Source organism: Leucoraja erinacea, chromosome 11 (genome assembly GCF_028641065.1).
Source record: "Leucoraja erinacea ecotype New England chromosome 11, Leri_hhj_1, whole genome shotgun sequence".
NCBI classification, from domain to species: Eukaryota; Metazoa; Chordata; class Chondrichthyes; order Rajiformes; family Rajidae; genus Leucoraja; species Leucoraja erinaceus.
The window spans coordinates 55,990,066-56,009,351 of record NC_073387.1 but is presented as its reverse complement, the minus strand read 5'-3'; the positions used below and the strand labels follow the sequence as shown (position 1 = coordinate 56,009,351).

General features: G+C 41.2%; 1 protein-coding gene across 2 annotated transcripts in view; it reads left to right on the top strand.

Annotated features, from left to right (window-relative positions):
• The window catches only part of wwc1 (WW and C2 domain containing 1), a 59,847-nt gene extending 45,958 nt beyond the window's left edge, over positions 1–13,889 (top strand). Inside the window, exons 19-24 of one of the 2 annotated variants that reach the window (XR_008724280.1) lie at positions 494–658; positions 6,720–6,812; positions 8,393–8,623; positions 9,834–9,961; positions 11,139–11,557; positions 11,747–13,889. Coding sequence is in view for 1 of the 2 variants with exons in the window: in XM_055643336.1 (XP_055499311.1) it covers positions 494–658; positions 6,720–6,812; positions 8,393–8,623; positions 9,834–9,961; positions 11,139–11,205 (684 nt within the window). In the remaining variant the exon portion in view is untranslated. Of the gene's footprint in view, positions 1–493; positions 659–6,719; positions 6,813–8,392; positions 8,624–9,833; positions 9,962–11,138; positions 11,590–11,746 lie in introns of those variants that run through there. The other variant, XM_055643336.1, reaches the window with a different exon arrangement.
• Positions 13,890–19,286: the final 5,397 nt, after the last annotated feature.

The following is a 19,286-nucleotide window of genomic DNA, read 5'->3' as shown; positions in this document are numbered from 1 at the left end:
CGCCCGTCTGCGGACTCGCTCTGGTCCGTGCCCGGCCATGGTGAGTGCCGGAATATTGCGTTGGAGCAGACCCAACTACACTTGGTCTAGTTTAGTTATATAATTGCTAATTGGTCTAAATTTGTTTGCAAAGTATATGACATATCTTTGACATTTGTGGTTTAACTGTCTTGTACAGAGAATGACAATAAGTACATTCTTTGTTCTTTCAGACATGGATTTTGTGCTATGAAAGGGTAATTTAAGCGATGGCATTTCAGGATTGTTTAATTGTTAGAAAGCTATTAGTATTGTGCAAAAATGGCATGAGGTTAATTAAGAAAATCACCCATTTAAGCAATCTTCTCTCATATATGCTGCGTTAATGTTGATTAAAATGTATCTAAAGCAATAAATTAATAGGCTAGAAAACACTTTTCCGCAATAATGAATTGGTTAAAAAAAAAAGTTTGATTTTCTCATCGCACTGAATTATAAATAATTATCTCCACAGATTGATAAAGAGACCAGTACAGAGGAGATTGTGGCAACAGCTTCTGCAGTGCGCCCAAAGGATAGAAGAGTTTCTAACACTCAGCAGAGCCCATTTGTGAGAGGCAGTGCTATTATTCGTTCAAAAACGTTCTCTCCGGGCGCACAGAATTCCTACGTGTGCAGGGTAGGAAATTATTCTGTTTGATTTAGTTCTTAAGCGTTCAAAAAATATGTAACTATCTCGATGCTTGGGATTCAGTTTCTGCCCCCGTTGAAAATGTCCCTGCATTCTTTGAGCTTGTATCTCTTAACTCATTCTCCATTTTTGTTCCAGTCTCACATTTTCCTCATTTTACTTCGGAGTCACGTGAGTGACTACGTGAAGAACCCACCCAGCGCGCAGGCGCGGCATTACGTCAGCAGTGCAACAGCGGCAGCAGCTGGAGCCAGGCTCTCCAGCTGCAGCATAAAGACGAGACCTCAGGTAAGTGCCTTTTTTGTTTCAGAGTCGCGCTAGAGAGAATAATGGCCTCTCGCAAGCGACCAGCCAGGAGGACTGCCTGCCCTACTCCACCCGAGGACGGGTCCATAGCGGGACGGCAGCCTCTCGCAGCGGAGGAGCTTTTTCAACGCTCCCGCTCACCCGACACCGAGCCGCCCCCAGTGCTGCAAATCTCAACGCCCCGCACAGGGAGGAAGGCGACACAGAAAACCGACCGGCCGGTGTCCTCCGATGATTCGGAGGAACGGGAACACTCTCCCCCACCGAAAAGGGGAGACGTTCGAATGAGCTGCATGAGGCAGCTCCTCGAACGTATGATTAATGAGGAGATGCGGCATCTCCCAGGAGGACGGGCTTTGGCCTCCTCCTCTCCACACCCTTCTGTACCCTCTATATTCGAGGGCAGTAAGGGAGGCCAGGACTGGGCTGGCCTATCCCAAGGGCAGGCGGAGGATATCGTCAGCATGCCGGGCGTGCCGGAAGAAGAGCTACTGGGTGTAGTGGGCCGATATGCGGCACCACCAACGACTGGGATGGTGTTGCCACCCAGAATGGCGGCAACTATAAACAGGCTGTCCAACAACCCGCTGCAGGACAAGGCTGTCCAGCAGGCCCTTGACAACTACATCGCGCCCGAAAATTGCGAGGCGCTGAGGGTCAAGACGGTAAATGGGCAGATCTGGAACCAGCTGGGGCAGCACATAAGGGCTCAGGAGGTAAAAATGCAGCGAGTCCTGAAGCTACACTCAGCAGCCGTCACCGCCTTTGCTCGGTCAGTTGGGGAGGAAGACCTGACCATACCCCAGCAAGATGCCCTCGCACTGATGTGCGGCACCACGTACGAGCTAAACAACCTACGGCGGGACAACATCAGGCCTGCCCTCAACCCAACATATGCGGGCCTCTGTAAAGCTCCAGCGCCCGAACGACAGGCGCTGCTATTTGGTGCGGATCTGGCCAAAAGGCTCAAGGAGTTGGAAGAGGCGGCAAAACCAGTAGGCCTCATGAGGGCAGGGCCAGGACCGAGCAGGGCGAAGACACCCAGTTGGCGCACGCCTCGGCAGCCACCAGCAGATACCGAGCTGGTGAAAGCCTGGTGACCGCCTCCCACTACCCCCAGTGCTCTTTTTTAGAGCGGGGCCCAGGGCGGAGCCGTGGGAAGATGCGCCGCCCCACCGCAGCACCAACACGGACAACCTTGGGCCAGACCCACCGGAAACGACCCCACAAGTGAACATGGAGGTAGGTGGGTCTGGTTCCTGTCAACATACACAGACAAAGGGTGTAGTATTAACAGGGGGACGTTTGAGGTTCTTCAAGCATGTTTGGTGCTCCCTTACTAACAATCAGTTTATACTCAACAGTATTAGTGGATACAAGATTGAATTCAAACCAGGCGTAGAACCGCCAGTTCAGCACATGCCCCAAAGGGTGTTCCTTCCCTCGGCAGTTGAGAAGGTAGAAGGACAAGCTGAACTTGATCGGCTCGTGGCTAAAGGCATCATAGAAATGACCACACACGAGCCGCAAGAATTTGTATCAAATATTTTTCTCAAAACTAAAAAAGATGGTGGATGTCGCATTATTATTGACCTGACATCACTTAATCAGTCTGTTGAGTATCAACATTTCAAAATGGAGACATTTGTCACTGCCAGACAACTGATCTCCAAGGGATACTACATGGCAAGCATAGATATCAAAGATGCTTACTATTTGGTACCCATTCATAAAGATTACTTTAAATATCTGAAATTTATCTGGAGGGGCCAGCTATGGCAGTACCGAGCTTTGCCCAATGGTTTAACGACAGCTCCCAGACTATTTACGAAAATTCTTAAAGTGGCCATGAAGAAATTGAGAGAATTAAAACATTTAGTAGTGGCCTATCTGGACGATGTTCTCATATTAGGAAGAACACGGGATCAAGCTGTCGCAGGAGTGTTAGCCACTAAACAACTCCTTGAAACTTTGGGTTTTATCCTCCACCCAGATAAATCAATATTGGAGCCTACTACTAACATGGATTACTTAGGCTTCACTATTGACACGATTCACATGACTGTCACTCTGCCCAGAAACAAAACAGTTTCACTCATTAAAGCTTGTAGCCATTTAATTGCCACACCGCAACCTAGAATACGGCATGTAGCCAGAGTTATTGGCTCTATAGTAGCAGCATTTCCGGCTGCCCAACATGGGCCCTTGCATTATCAAAATCTCCAAAGAGCAAGGACTCATGCATTACGCCTTCATAGGGGGCATTATGATCGCAAAATGGATTTACCCGCTGAAGCCAAATTAGAACTTCAGTGGTGGGTTGACAATATTTGGCACAGTCACAGTCCTATCACCGTAACCAATCCTAACATAACCATTGCAACGGATGCCAGTGCTTTAGGCTGGGGAGCTACTAACTCCAAAGACAGCACAGGTGGCAGATGGACTAATTCAGAGGCATCGCTACTACACTCACTGGGCATTAACTTTTTGGAAATGCTCGCCGCCTTTTATGGGCTAAAAGCATATGCATCTGGTATGCGACACGTGCATGTTAGAATTATGATCGACAACACTACGGCAGTATCTTATATCCAGCACATGGGTGGCATTAAATCAGTATCATGCGACAAATTAACTGCTATAATCTGGCAATGGTGTGTCGAGAGACATATTTGGCTATCAGCTGCCTATTTACCAGGCAAGCTAAATTTAGTGGCGGACACCAGGTCACGAAAATTCAACGACAACATCGAATGGATGTTGGACCCAAAATCATTTGCTAAAATTATCAAGCAACATGGTACGCCAGATATAGATTTGTTTGCGTCTAGGTTAAATCACCAACTACCCATGTATGTGGCTTGGGAACCAGACCCAGAGGCAGCAGCGGTAGATGCCTTCACGCTGGACTGGGGAAATTTCTTTTTCTATGCTTTCCCTCCCTTCTGCCTCATCAGTCGGGTACTCCAGAAAATTCAGGCAGACTCAGCCTCTGGCATTCTGGTCGTGCCCGACTGGCCTACCCAACCATGGTTCCCAATGTTCCACGACATGGTGGTAGAGACACCTATGGTCCTTCACAACCACCCCCAATTATTGACTCACCCGGTAACTGGCATTAGCCATCCATGCCACCAAAAATTGAAACTCCTGGTTTCCAGATTTTGAACAGGCCTTACCGGGGATTGGGGTTATCAGACAGAACAATCACCACCATGTCGGCATCCCTGCGAGTTTCCACCAAGAAACAGTACCTGACCTTCATCAGGAAATGGGAACAGTACTGTCTGGACGCAGGGACATCCTACACGACGACTTCGATCTCGGATGTGCTGGAGTTCCTGGCCCACCTGCACCATGATCTCAAGATGAGCTACAGTGCCATCAACACGGCTCGGAGCGCACTGTCCGCATATCTAATGCCGATAGAACAGCATAGTGTGGGATCCCACCCTCTAGTCATCAGACTCCTTAAGGGGATCTTTAATACCAAACCCCCTACACCTAGATACACTCACATGTGGGATGTGAGTGTAGTTCTCACACACCTTCGAGGTTGGCCTCCGGTGGGATCCCTGAGCCTGGAACAGGCCACTTACAAAACCCTCATGCTCATGGCGCTTGTCTCAGCTCAAAGGGTCCAGTCGCTCCATCAGCTTAATCTAAACTACATGGTGACCACCCCAGATACCATTACTTTCACTATGCCGGGGTTGGTAAAACAAAGTAGACCAGGTACATCAAACTCCCCGATGATCTTCCGGGCTTACCCTCCAGAACCTAGGCTGTGTGTGGTGACCCACCTTCAACATTATCTAGACACTACCCAAACGCTAAGAGGGAGAGAAAAAGCCTTATGGGTTAGCCACAGGAAGCCTTTTGGACGGGTAACCAGCCAAACATTATCCAGATGGTTGAAACAGGTCCTCAGCATGGCAGGGATTAACACTAATGTTTTTAAATCCCATTCAACCAGGGCAGCGTCCACCTCAGCGGCGGATAGGATGCAGGTTCCCCTCGACCACATCCTCAGAGCAGCGGGATGGTCAAGGGAATCGACATTCCAACGATTTTACAACAAACCGCTGATGGAACAGGACGTCTTTGCGGATACTGTTTTACAAACCGCAAAGTTATGATTTAAAGCCCATGGGAGCTATTTTGTTTTTGTTATAGTTAATAAATATTTCTTTTATAACTGTTGTTGGTCTCTAGCTACCACTTCCTCCCTCGATGACCTTTCGGCAGTGAGTGATATAACTGTTACACGGTTTGAAATCACAGACCTTTGAAGTCTTCACGTAGTCACTCACGTGACTCCGAAGTAAAATAGTAAGATTAAACGAGTACTTACCAGTACGAAGTTTGATCTGTATTTTATGAGGAGTTACGATGAGGGATTACGTGCCCTCCGCTCCCACCCTCATTATATAGATCAAATTCGGACTAATGTCTCGTTGGTCTTCACTATCTTTACTTCAACTAGTGTCTATCTGTGATTCCACACCGCTGCTTGGAAGTATGCCGCGCCTGCGCGCTGGGTGGGTTCTTCACGTAATCCCTCATCGTAACTCCTCATAAAATACAGATCAAACTTCGTACTGGTAAGTACTCGTTTAATCTTACTATTTTATTTGACTTCAAAGTTGAATGTGGTCATCACTTTTGATTCCTTTCTTTTTGAAAAGCAGCAGTCATGTTACACATTTTGCTTAAGTACAATGAATGTATGAGCCTTGAGCAAGCATATTGTCTGATAAATGTTGTCTAATAATTGACCCTTCCCATCTTTACAGGGTAATTATGGTCCTTTCTCAAGCTGTTCTTTATCACTTTACGGGATATCAGTGGTACCCACACCATATAGGAAGTGTGTAATTTTTGTTCTGGTCCCATTGGTGCATAAAGCCGTATAATATCCATGATTCATTCATCAGTCGCAGCAGGTTGCCGAAAATTTTCAATATGTTGAAAATCCAGCAGTGACCAGAAAAAGGTACGACTGTTTGGGCGATTGCTCACGACCGAACAGGCGTCACCCCGCGACTTCAAAGAATCGTTCCTTTTTCTGGTCGCTGCTGGATTTTCAACATGTTGAAAATGCTCGGCAACCTGCTGCGACTGATGGGTGCTGGCAAGCCGCCGAAAAAAATCGCATGTGGGACAGGCCCTTAATGAAAGGTTATGTTGGTTTGTTAAGTAGTTTTTGTAAAGTGTATAACAGGTCATTACTACTTGATATGAACTCATCCTGGTACCTTTTGTATTTACCCTCAAGATGTGACATTAAATATGTTTACTAAAAAACTTGTTGGGAGCAGGATTTCCTTTTATCTTGAGAAGAAGGCTGATGAACTCATAACAAATCATGAGTAATTCAATATACTTCGCTCCATAGATGCTGCTGCACCCGCTGAGTTTCTCCAGTTTTTTGTGTACCGTCAATTTTCCAGCATCTGCAGTTCCTTCTTAAACACAAAATGCAAGTCGAGGGTTGGTTCACAAAAAAATTAATAACAGCAAATTTTGTTGATTATTTTGTATTTGGTGGGTTCTCATAAATTCCTTGAGTGAATTTTTATTCTGTATTTCAAAAGTTTTTGGCAGTGATTTAAATTTAGTGAAGTTGAATATCTGATACCCGAACCGCTGTGATGTGTGGTGAAAAAAATATGTGTCAAATGAACGATCTCTTTGTGAGATATTGTTAATAATTTCATAATAATGATTTTATTTACAGTTAAATCGAAGTGATAGTGACAGCTCAACATTGTCAAAGAGATCCCCCTTTGTTCGTAATGCCATGGAAAGGCGTAGTTTGCGAATGAAAATGGTAAGGATTATTGTGGAATACTCTTAGTTAAGATTAATAGTCGTACGGCACAGAAACAGACTTTTAGTCACTGCTCCCATGTTGGCCACCAAGTCTGAAGAAGGGTCTCGACCCGAAACGTCACCCATTCCTTCTCTCCAGAGATGTTGCCAGTCCTGCTGAGTTACTCCAGTTTTTTTGTGTCTATCTCCTGTCTATACTAGTCTTATTTTTCAGCACTCATTCTACAGCTTTTAATGTCATAGTGTATCAGATGCTCACCTAAATACTAGTTCAACTACTTCCACATCTCCTTAGACAATAGGTACAGGAGTAGGCCATTCGGTCCTTCGAGCCAGCACTCTTAGGCTCCAGTTTTGAATCGCCATCTGGATGATTTAAAATGTCCTCAAATCCTCTCAAAGTCTTATCCCTTATCTTAAAGATATGTCCTCTAGTTACAAACACCTTTGCTAAAGGAAAAGGTTTCTTATTATCTAATACGGTAGGAAAGGAAAGGTTTAGAACAGGAGTGGGAAACCTTTTCATGTTGGGATGTCGCGTTAAGTTAGCTGTAATCTAATAAGGCCGCATCCAAGAGACTTCAATTAGATATACTTCAAAATGTCCATTATTACTAATGTTTTAATTGTGGCCGTCAGTCGGGGAGGACTATTTCATTGAATTTTTTTTACTCTTTGGTATTTTAAATACGTTCATTTTAAGATAAAATTTAAAATAATAAAAGACGAATCATAACATATTAATAGAAATAAAAGGATTTGTTCTGCAAAATTTGGATTCATTCAAAAGGCCGCACTTAATGGCCTAGAAGGCCTCATGCAGCCTTAAGGCCGCAGGTTCCCCATCCCTGGTTTAGAAGGTTATGGGCAAAATGCAGGACTAGTTTAGATGGGGTCATCTTGGTTAGCATGGCTGTTTTGGACCGAAGGGCCTGTGCGCGTGCTGTATGACTCAGTACTCTACTGGAGCAGCAGCATAAAAGGTGACACATTTTTCACATTTGTAAATGAACATGAGTGACATGCCACTGAATACAAACACTGGGTTTCTTTGTCATAAAATAATAATAATGGTTGCTAATTAAACTTAGCTGTACATTTTGCTAGTATGTTATTGAAAGACACTGACTACAATTGGGTTTTAGGACTTGCTTATTTAAGCCATCTAATATGTGGGAGCTGAAAAGATCTAATATAAAAAGGCTACAAAAGTCTGTAAAATTGAACCGTGACACAAAAGGATAGACATTTCATTTAGAGCAGTGGAACTGAATGGCCGATGACATTGGGTATAAATTCCATAATAGAATTAAATATCTGCTTTGCCTAACGATGGCAGACCTGATGTTGCCTTTTTTGATTACGTCAAAGAAAATTAGTTCATATCGTGCTAAATTTTCTGCCCCTTTGAATAATCTGAACTAATTTTAGGACCAAACACAGTTTAGTCAAATAGTATCTTACAATAGGGCTAAAACTCATTTGTCTTTATTAGCAATGCGAAAGATGTTGGATACATTCATAATGCCCCATCTAAGGAATTTATTATTTAAGGCCAATAATTGTCTTTTCTTTTAGCCTTCAATCAGAAGAGTGGGATCAGAAAGAGTGATACGAACCTCTTTAGATTTGGAGTTGGACCTTCAGGCTTCAAGAACCAGAAAAAACAGATTATCTCAGGAACTGGATATCTTGCGGGATTTGAAACAGCAAATTGACGAGGCCAAAGCCAGAGGAGAGACAGAGCTGCCTCAATCGGTTAAGGAGGATGAACGATTTCAAACCCTGCTGAAGCAAATTGAAAAACAGGTAATGTACCTGCAGATCGATTACATAGTCTTCAGCTGTGCAGAATGATGAGAAGGAATCGCCTCAAAATATATGCACCACAGTTCTCTTGTTAATTTGAAGCAGAATTGAGCCTTGTAGTTACAAGTTACCGTTTACAATCCTATCAGTCAGGAGAAGTTGAATTTTCTCACAATTATTAATTGGGATGAAATCTTTTTTTTAAAATATAATGTAAAAGGCGTTTAAAGGTACTTTGCAAATTTGCTAAACTCCAACTTTTTGAAGGAAAAAAAACTGGGTTAAGATTGCAATCTGTTAAAATGAACTCAGCAGGAGATTTGTTTTGTTCCTCGTGTGAGATTCAGAATAGATTAGTTTTTATTCATAATATACATTTGGGGAATTGCATGCTTATTATTAACATGGTAGGGTGGTGTCAGATTTTTCAAGATAGCTTTGCAAGGTGTCAATTGGTCGTAGCATTGAGATATTAGTATTGAAAGTCACTATTGGTGTTTTTTATGTTGAGTAAACTGCGCACTCATGCTCATTTTTAGGCACATCATGTGCAAAGAAATTGTTGACCTTTTTATTCAATGAGCCATTTTAATTCCTGATCACGTTTCACACTTCATGTGAAAATCAATCCAATTTAGCAAATGATTTTATGTGCTCATTTTAAACAATTTGTGATCATTGATTTTGAGTGATTTCATCAATTCATTAGACAATAGACAATAGGTACAGGAGTAGGCCATTTGGCCCTTTGAGCCAGCACTGCCATTAACTGTGATCATGGCTGATCATCCCCAATCAGTACCCCGTTCCTGCCTTTTCCCCATATCCTTTGACTCCGATATCTTTAAGAGCTCTATCTAACTCTCTCTGACAGCATCCAGAAAATCGGCCTCCGCTGCCTTCTGAGGCAGAGAATTCCACAGATTCACAACTCACTGGGTGGAAAAAAGTGTTTCCTCATCTCCGTTCTAAATGTCCTACCCCTTATTCTTAAACTGTGGCCCCTGTGGCCCCCCAACATCGGGATCATTCATTTGTGTTTGGCTCTTTTGGTAACAAATGCGTGTAGTATTGCACGAAAGAAATAGATTCATTTAACCAGACCATTGTACTCCACATTGTTTTACACGTAAAGCCACTTTTTCAAAACTGTCGTTGTCTTTGGAACTAAAAGGCAAATTCATAAAATGTTAATATTGTACTGAATCAGGCGGAGCAAACAAAAGAACAGCAGAAACAGGAGATTAAAGTTCAACGGCTAATGAAGAAAACATCTAAAGAGGTACACAAGTTACGAGAACAGAGTCAGAAAGAGCCCCTGGAGATGCAGTCGTTCTGGTAAGCAGTTGTATTTTTCTCCCAACTTTAGAACTTAATTTGTTTCCCCTGTTCAGTACCTTTTTAAAACCATGATCGAACATACCAGGTAGTTGTTCTGCTGGTTAAGAAGTATAACACTGTGATTCAATAACTAAATATACATGATATTCTTATCATTTTTCCCTCCATAACCTGATAATCATTGCTTGCAGACCTTTCATTAGCAATATAGTAAACAAAGAAACATACAAACATAGAAAATAGGTGCAGGAGTAGGCCATTCTGCCCTTCGAACCTGCACCGCCATTCAATATGATCATGGCTGATCATCCAACTCAGTAGCCTGTACCTGCCTTCTCTCCATACCCCCTGATCCCTTTAGCCACAAGGGCCGGCCACATCTAACTCCCTCTTAAATATAGCCAATGAACTGTGGCCTCAACTACCACATTCTGTGGCAGAGAATTCCAGAGAATTCTGTGGCACAGATTCACCACTCTCTGTGTAAAAAATGTTTTTCTCATCTCAGCCCTAAAAGACTTCTACTTTATCCTTAAACTGTGACCTCCCCCCCCTTGTTCCGGACTTCCCCAACATCGAGAACAATCTTCCTGCATCTAGCCTGTCCAAGTCCTTAAGAATTTTGTACGTTTCTATAAGGTTCGTTGATCATTCAGAGTTGACTTGTTAGCGTCCCTCTGTTTTATTTGATTTTTATACTCGGGTGCTTGTAAAGGGGGAACATTTGTTGGAAATGTTGAACTGGCCCGTTCGCGGAGCTCGGTTGAGCCGCGGGACTGACTTACCATCGCCCGGTGGGGTAATAACATCGGAGGTCTGGATCACCTCAGCGCAGAGGGAGAATAAGGAGGGAAGAGACAGTGACTTTAAGACTTTTGCCTCCATCACAGTGAGGAGGTGCCTGGTGAACTCACTGTGGTGGATGTTTATTGTGTGTTTTGTTATTTATTATTATATGTATGACTGCAGGCAACGAAATTTCGTTCAGACCGAAAGGTCTGAATGACAAATAATGGAATCTAATCTAATAGCCTGTTAGTTAAACCCAAATTTATGATCCATCTGTGGAGACTAACTTCACTTGCTAAACTCACATTTCACTTGCTAAACCATTGAAAAATGCTTGATTTTCGTGAGCTGGACTATTAATTGTGAATTGTGCGTGTTGTTACAGGGAGAAGATGGCATTTTTCACACGAGGAAGGGGAAGTTTCCTCCCATTGCCTGCTGATGATGTGTGATCGTCTTTTTTTTAAAAGTATTTGAATTTCTTGCAGTAATCACCTGAATTCTGCTGAATTCTTAACACTACTTTACTGATGATTCTTTTTGTGCATTATGAAAGTACAGATATATTTTGTAAATTTTAGAAATCAACGCAGTCTTTGCATTGTTTGAATGTATACAAAATCTACATTTTGATTATATGTTGAACTTCTACAGAGAGAATGTAGCATACTTTGATGTTAAAACTAATTTGTACAGTTTATATTTCAGTCATTTGTTTTTTTTTTCTAAGAAATGATGATAAAATGGCACCAAGAACAAATCAAATGCGTTTAAGAAAGAACTGCAGATGCTGGAAAATCGTAGGTACACAAAAATGCTGGAGAAACTCAGCGGGTGCAGCAGCATCTATGGAGCGAAGGAAATAGGCAACGTTTCGGGCCGAAACCCTTCAGCGAAGGAAATAGGCAACGTTTCGGGCCGAAACCCTTCTGGGTTTCGGCCCGAAACGTTGCCTGTTTCCTTCGCTCCATAGATGCTGCTGCACCCGCTGAGTTTCTCCAGCATTTGTGTGTACCACAAATCAAATGCATTCATTCAGAAGGAAATATTGCTTTTGGGTTATTGTATAGTAATTAGTTTTATAAATGTTAAACTGCAATAGATAGGTTGAAGCACCAATTAGAAGCTGTGACTAAATAACACTCAGTATTGTTTGTGATGTCACTATTTTGAGGTACCTAAACAGAAACTCTATATTCTTCTATTAAAATAGTCTGTTATATTGAAAAGATAAGCCCCCTTTTTCTCCTCAATATATTTATAAAACTTTGGGGGGGGAAAAATTACTTCTGAAAATAATGCAATGTAGTTTTAAAACACTGTACTGTATTTGTGTGCAAGTTAAATGATCCTTATTTTAACACAACAAATTAAGTTTTGACACTGGCCAGTTTTTAGGGCCAGGTAAATGTCAGCTGGGAATATAGAATTTCATCTTCACGAGTGCTGTTTCTGTTATGAAATGTTCACTCTGCTCTCCTGCTGTTGAAACTGGGAAGATTGCTAGACTACAAAACCTGTTTTTTTTATATAATGAGCCAGTGCCAATTTGAACAGCAATTCATGGCAGCAAGTACCTTTATTACCTGACAGCTACAGACTACTAACGGTGATGGATTTGTCAAATACCAGCATAAATTCATTTCCAATTGATGCAGGACTGGATTTTGTTACCTTCATTATCAACAGAACATGCATTGTACCAAACTCTCTAACTTGTTGCTTGATTCCATTTGGAAAGGTGCAGATTGGCTTGCTTATACCCAATGTCCCATCACGGCAACATTGAAGCACTGAGATTACCAACTATTTTAAATTATCTTTACGACAGTACATTACATTTAGATGTTTCAGAATTGCTGTTATCCGACACCATTAATTTAAATTGGAAAATCAAGGTGCTCCTGATAAACCATACAGATTCAAACAAAGACTTGCAAGCTGTGGGCAAATTCTGTGGCTTCATTTAATTCACGATTTGAAAATGTGTCTGGATGCAGCTCTCCTATCCAATTTCGAAGGACTTGTCAATATTTGGCCTTTTGCCTTTCGTGAAATAGTTCCAAGGTCTGGCTATTTAGGCCATTTGTAGGAAAGTAATGCATCATTTGGAGGGTTGTTCAGGCGAGTTGTCCACTTTTCCTTTGTGGTTACATTCTCTACAGAGAGTCCCTGGAAAGGGAGCATGTTATATTCACAGGTGGACAAAAATGCTGGAGAAATTCAGCGGGTGAGGCAGCATCTATGGATCGATTTTCTTCCTTCGATTTTCCAGCATCTGCAGTTCCTTCTTAAACATGTTATATCCACAAAACACTTGAGGCCTCTGCTGCCTGTACACACATACCTAGAGTTAACTTTAAGTTCAACAAAATTCAACTTCATTTCCTGTTTTTAAATTGGTCTCCATCCAAAGTAGAGCAAACAAATCAATCTGATGGAGAGACTCAGTGGGACTGGGTCATCTTCATGGGGAGAATCGGCAGCCCCAGAGAGGCTTTCATGCCTCTTCGCAGTGTCAGACTGGAGCCGAGCTCAACAGGATCTTCCTTCCCCCACCGATCCTGCCCAGCCCGTTCCCTTATCTGTGGTTTTGCTAGACAATAGGTAGGGATAGTGGAAATCTCATTCATCCATTCATGTGTCACTAATTAGATGACAACACTTTTGGCTATTTGAACTAAGGCAAGTAAGCAGCATGTCTCCCTTTGAGTTTTTACCTTGCTCATCTACGTAATTGAAAACCCTGGCGAGATCTGAAAACTGGTGGAACAGTAAAAACCACCAAAAAGAAGCAGAATATGGCATCTAGAGGGCCGTCCCTGGGTAAAGTCTGGGACGATTGAGGTTTAGTATATATAGCGTGGAAACAGTCCCTCCGGCCCACCGAGTCTGTCAATGAGTAATCCCTACCCTACACACCCCAGGGACAATTATTTGCCAATTTACCTACATCTTTGGCGTGTGGGTGAAAAGCGAAGATCTCGGAGAACTCGCGGGGAGAACATACAAACTCTGTTCAGACAGCGCCCATAGTCAGGATCGATCCCGGGTCTATGGCGCTGTAAGGCAGCAACTCTACTGCTGCGCCACTAAGGTTGTTATCCAATAACATCACTTGACGTGTATTTTGCTGCGGATAGCACAAGAAAATTAAAAAAACATATAGAAATCCGGAAATAAATTAAACGACATAATAAAAAAGACTAAACCTACATAAAATTTAACACCAACCATAAACAAACACCGAAAAGTGTACATATCAATTGTCCATAAAGCAGTCCGTCACCTGGGCAAAATTATTTTTTAATTTACAAATCTCTAGAAACTTTAAAATCTTCGGTGCACGTGATATCTATTCACATCAGGGTCACTCATTGTAAAGCAGTGATGTCATTGTAAACATAAAAAAATAGATGCAGGAGTAGGCCATTCAGCCCTTCGAGCCTGCACCGCCATTCAATATGTTTATGGCTGATCATACAACTCGGTATCCCGTACCTGCCTTCTCTCCATACCCCCCTGATCCCCTTAGCCACAAGGACCACATCTAACTCCCTCTTAAATATAGCCAATGAACTGGCCTCGACTACCTTCTGTGGCAGAGAATTCCACAGATTCACCACTCTCTGTATAAAAAAAAATGTTCTTATCTCGGTCCTAAAAGACTTCCCCCTTATCCTTAAACTGTGACCCCTTGTTCTGGACTTCCCCAACATCGGGAACAATCTTCCTGCATCTAGCCTGTCCAACCCCTTAAGAATTTTGTAAGTTTCTATAAGATCCGCCCTCAATCTTCTAAATTCTAGTGTGTACAAGCCGAGTCTATCCAGTCTTTCTTCATGTGAAAGTCCTGACATCCAGTAAAGCAGTGATGCAATGATGTGACGTTCTGACACCACTTTCTTGGGTCATAAACACAAGGGTGAACCTAAATGGGAACAGAATTCCTTTTTGAGCAAAATTTATAGGGTCCTCCTTTACTGAGTCAGTGCGAGGGAGACTGCTACTGAAATGTTGTCTTTGACCTAATTCTGTGTATGAAACGGGACCTGCATTCTTTCTTGAAGGGGCACACTTATGACAGTTCAAAATCCCAATTCTTGTAAAAGGCAATGATGCCATTTTCCACCTCCAATCCTCAGCCATCCAAGTAGTGGTTCATATTGGGAACTGCTGCCTTCAAACCGGTGCCAATGTAGGAATCTATGCTTTTCCCCCCAACTTTGGAAATTGTGCAGGACTACTGTACAAATTTAATGAGCACACGGGTTAAACGTGGGCAAATAAGATTGGGTAGATGGGCATCTTGTTCGGCATGGACACGTTGGGCCTAAGGACCTGTTATTGCGTTAAATGACTCTAAATGCACAGAAGGCCCTTCATTCATAATTCTGCACATGATGTGTTGAACGTTGTGGCCACTAGGAAAGATAATCTTCCATGCACTGAACCCCCACACCCAGGTTCTTTGTGTATCAATGTATGGCAGATCTCAGATTCAGATTCAGATTTTAATTGTCATTGTCAGTGTACAGTACAGAGACAACGAAATGCATTTAGCATCTCCCTTGAAGAGCGACATAGCAAACGATCTCTTAAGCTGAAGAAGGGTCTCGACCCGAAACGTCGCCCACTCCTTCTCTCCAGAGATGCTGCCTGTCCCGCTGAGTTATTCCAGCATCTTGTGTCTCTATCTTTGATTTAAACCAGCATTTGCAATTATTTACTTCAGATTTCTTAAGCCTTTGTTTTTTGAGCGTGCAAAGATGTGACCCGAAATTGAAAATTTTGTACCCCCAACTTTTCTTTTTAAAGTCTGTTTTTGCTCCTAGCTTGTTTACTCCAACTGGCTTATTGAACAGAGCCATCAGTTTATTCACCACTTCATGGGTGTTTGCACAAGTAATTATTCTACCACACGAACAAGGAGATATTCCAGTTCAATCAATCTAAGCACAACTATACCAGCCTAGGTACTTACATTTTTTTTAAAAAGGTATTAATTGATTTTTTTCAATAATAACGGTGATGCAGTTGAGCAAAAATAGCCAAATCTAGGAAGCTACAATTTTTAGTCTACAAATGCATCGCTTGTCAAAATGAATATATTCACCTCAGAAAATTTGAGGATATTATATTGGCAGAGATTTTAATCTGTGAATTCTCACCTGCATATTAGCAAAAAATGAGGTACTTGTTGCCATAACCAGCAGTTGTCCCAGTTTCATTGCAGTGAGACAGCCTCCAATTATCTGTCTTTAGTCTATCACTGGATTTCTATTCCAAGTCAGCTTTGTGATCATTACATTTTCATTTCATTTCCCGGTGATGATTGCAAAATAAGTTAACAAGCAGAGCACAAGTTTTTTAAAGTATTAAATTGCACAAATACCCTTCTAACGTTGCTGTTTTGCTGACCATAAGATAACCAGAAAGGGAGGGGGGTTCAATTATTTCCTACACCTACATAGTGGGTTTTGTGAACTTGCAGGTTTGGATATTTAGTTTCTATCATGAATGGCTTTGCCAAAGTGCTTTTTGCTTTATATGAACCATTTGTTTCATGAAAAGCCAAACGCCTCATTTTATGTATAACTTATTTTCACTCAATAAATAACGTACTTCATTATTAACAAACACAACAAATTGATGCTATACCTGAAATGGTACTCTCATTGGATTTTGAGATAAATTTACCGTGGTCTGAGTGTCTTTTTTGAATTGGCCATTTAACAAGTTGAAGTGAGTTTATTGTCATGTGTCCCTGTATGGGACAATGAAATTCTTGCTTTGCTTAAGCACCATTCATTCATACCATACCACCGGGTCACTAATTCTTTATTGTCGCACTAAATAAAACATCTCGTTTGATTTGATACTTGAACGTGAGGAGAGATTGTTGGAGGCAAATCTTACTCTTATAAAGTTTTGCCTGGGAAGTGTTTAGTCGTATCCATCTTACAGTATCTTATTGGAAAGAATTTAACAGAAATAAGTTTTTAATACAATTGACTCAATGTTCATGTTTTAAAATATGATCACCAGATAACTTTATATTTGGAATAGTGGAACAATTTGTGGCTGTTCGGCTGAGCTATAATTTACTGAAGCAAAATATTATTGAGTATGATTACAAAGTTGACTGAACATGTGCAATATTAGATTATGTTCCACAGTTCCGTTAAAATGTGAACTTATTAGGCAATAAAATTAAGGGGAAAGGTATCCAAATTAAATTACAAAATTGTACCTATTTCTTACAAATAATTATGTCCACGATAAATCCACTTTTGGGTCAGTTTCCAAAGGACACGGATTAGATGGCAATTAAAACACAGTTGCTGAGATTGATGCCATCTGTCCCACAAAACAGGAATGAGAAGGAAATGAACTTTTTGAATGGAGAAAAGTTGACATAAATATTCTGACTGATGTTTATAACTGTGTAACGTCTGCTCAGTATAATTTTTTTTTTGGTTTGGGAAAAATACTGCATAGACGTCTTTTTTCTCTGGATTTGCTAAACGGATAATCCTGTGCTTGCTGACTTGTGCGATCAATTGGATTTCCACAAAATTTGGCGCGAACTTTAAAATATTTGTGCTGAAGAGCTGACTTGTGACATCCTTGCCACTTCTTTTTAAAACAAATCAATCTCTCCTGGCAGTAAACTGTCAAAGCTGCTGTTTAACTTTGTTTTATTACTTTCTGACATGCACAGCATAGGAATATTCGATCACATTCTTGATTTTGTAGTGTTCATTTGTTAAGTTTATTTATTGTCCAAAATGTGAATCTGTTGTAGAGTTTGAGCTTTGTTTAATATATGGAGAAGGGCGGAAGGGGGCTAGAATTTTGTGACTTTTTGTTTGTTTCACCTTACTTTTAATCTACTCATTTAACAAATGGCTCCACTGTTTGAACAGAATTCTCTGCCCTACTCAAAGCTTTTGTTGATGATCGAATTTGCTGCTTCTCTGGGGCTTGTACAATTATCATGTTTTGACATACACATTCCATCCTCATGAAAGCTTGTGAAACCAGGATAGTATCACTTACTGTATCTTTCTATGTTTAATTTCTGACTGAAGTTACAATCATTCCATCTGTTTGGAGGAATATGGTCATCGGAGGAGAATTAAGACTTTTTGAAATCTGAGTTGATGCTTGTGCTGAATCAAACTTTGTCCACAATGACCAAATGCTTCTGACCAACCTGCCATCAGCCATCTGATTAATTCAAGTGTGATATCTCCCTGATGAAGTGAAAAATATTATTGTTCCGACTCTTGTCATTACGCTGTATGCTTTGTTTTTTGTGAAATGGTTGAATATTTGAAATGTCCTGATAACTTTAATGAAACCTTTTCAAATCAGCACTTTAAAAAAAGAAAATCGCACACACACGCATTTACACAATGCCCCAGCATCATTCTCTGAAATATCCCAGAGCACTTCATATACAAATATTTATTTTTGAAAAGCAGTCATGGAAGTTATGTAGACCTTTTTTAGCCCAATGAATCCAATGCAAACTCCAAGTTTTATTTTACCCTACCATCACCCACAGCATCATTGTCAAATACCTTCTTCTCCTTAAATTCAGTTCTGCTATTTACCTCAATTGCCCAAGGTACCACATTCCACTTTCTAACCACATCCATCAAATCAAGACAAAGACATGCTTTTTGACGGTTAATTGGTTTATTAATCGGTTTTAAAGGTGTTCATTGAAAGGAAGGTTAGTTAGGATACTGGAAATGCTCCTTAAAAAGAACTGCAGATGCTGTAAAATCAAAGATAGACAAAAATGCTGGAGAAACTCAGCGGGTGAGGCAGCATTCTCTGGAGTGAAGGAATAGGCGACGTTTTGGGTCAACCGGAAACATCCCCTATTCCTTCTCTCCGTAGATGCTGCCTCACCCGCTGAGTTTCTCCAGCATTTTTGTCTATCTTGCATCTTAAATAATAAGTTTTATAACTTATCAGAAAAAGCAAGTTAATAAACAGCTGTGATCTGTAATGTCAAATAAGCTCTGAAATTGCTCAAATGTAATGACCAACAAAAATAGTGATGCTTGATTCTGAATTCAGCTCATTGCATTTTCACATATCTTGGTTGGATTGCATTCATGAATGCATTCATGTCCAGTATTATCTGATTTAATTGGCTAGCATGCAAACAAAAGCTTTCCACTACCTCGGTACATGTGACAATCGACCAATACCAATTGAATCGGTATCGGGATTAAAACTTTTCACTGAATCCAATAGATTTAACTAAATCCGACTAAAGTATTTTAAAATATCCTTGTCTGCATTTTTAATCTGTGCAATTTCATTGGATCTTGGATAGCAATAATTGGATACTCATTTGTTCAAATGTTTTCCTTGATCAATTTTCGCCAAGTGTTACTGCACCGATGGAAGAATAAACATTTAATGGAGATAAGCTAAATTCTGTGGAAAATCCTTGAGTAAGTTCAGTGTTCCATTATGAACACGTGCAGTGCTCTGTCTTGATCTGATT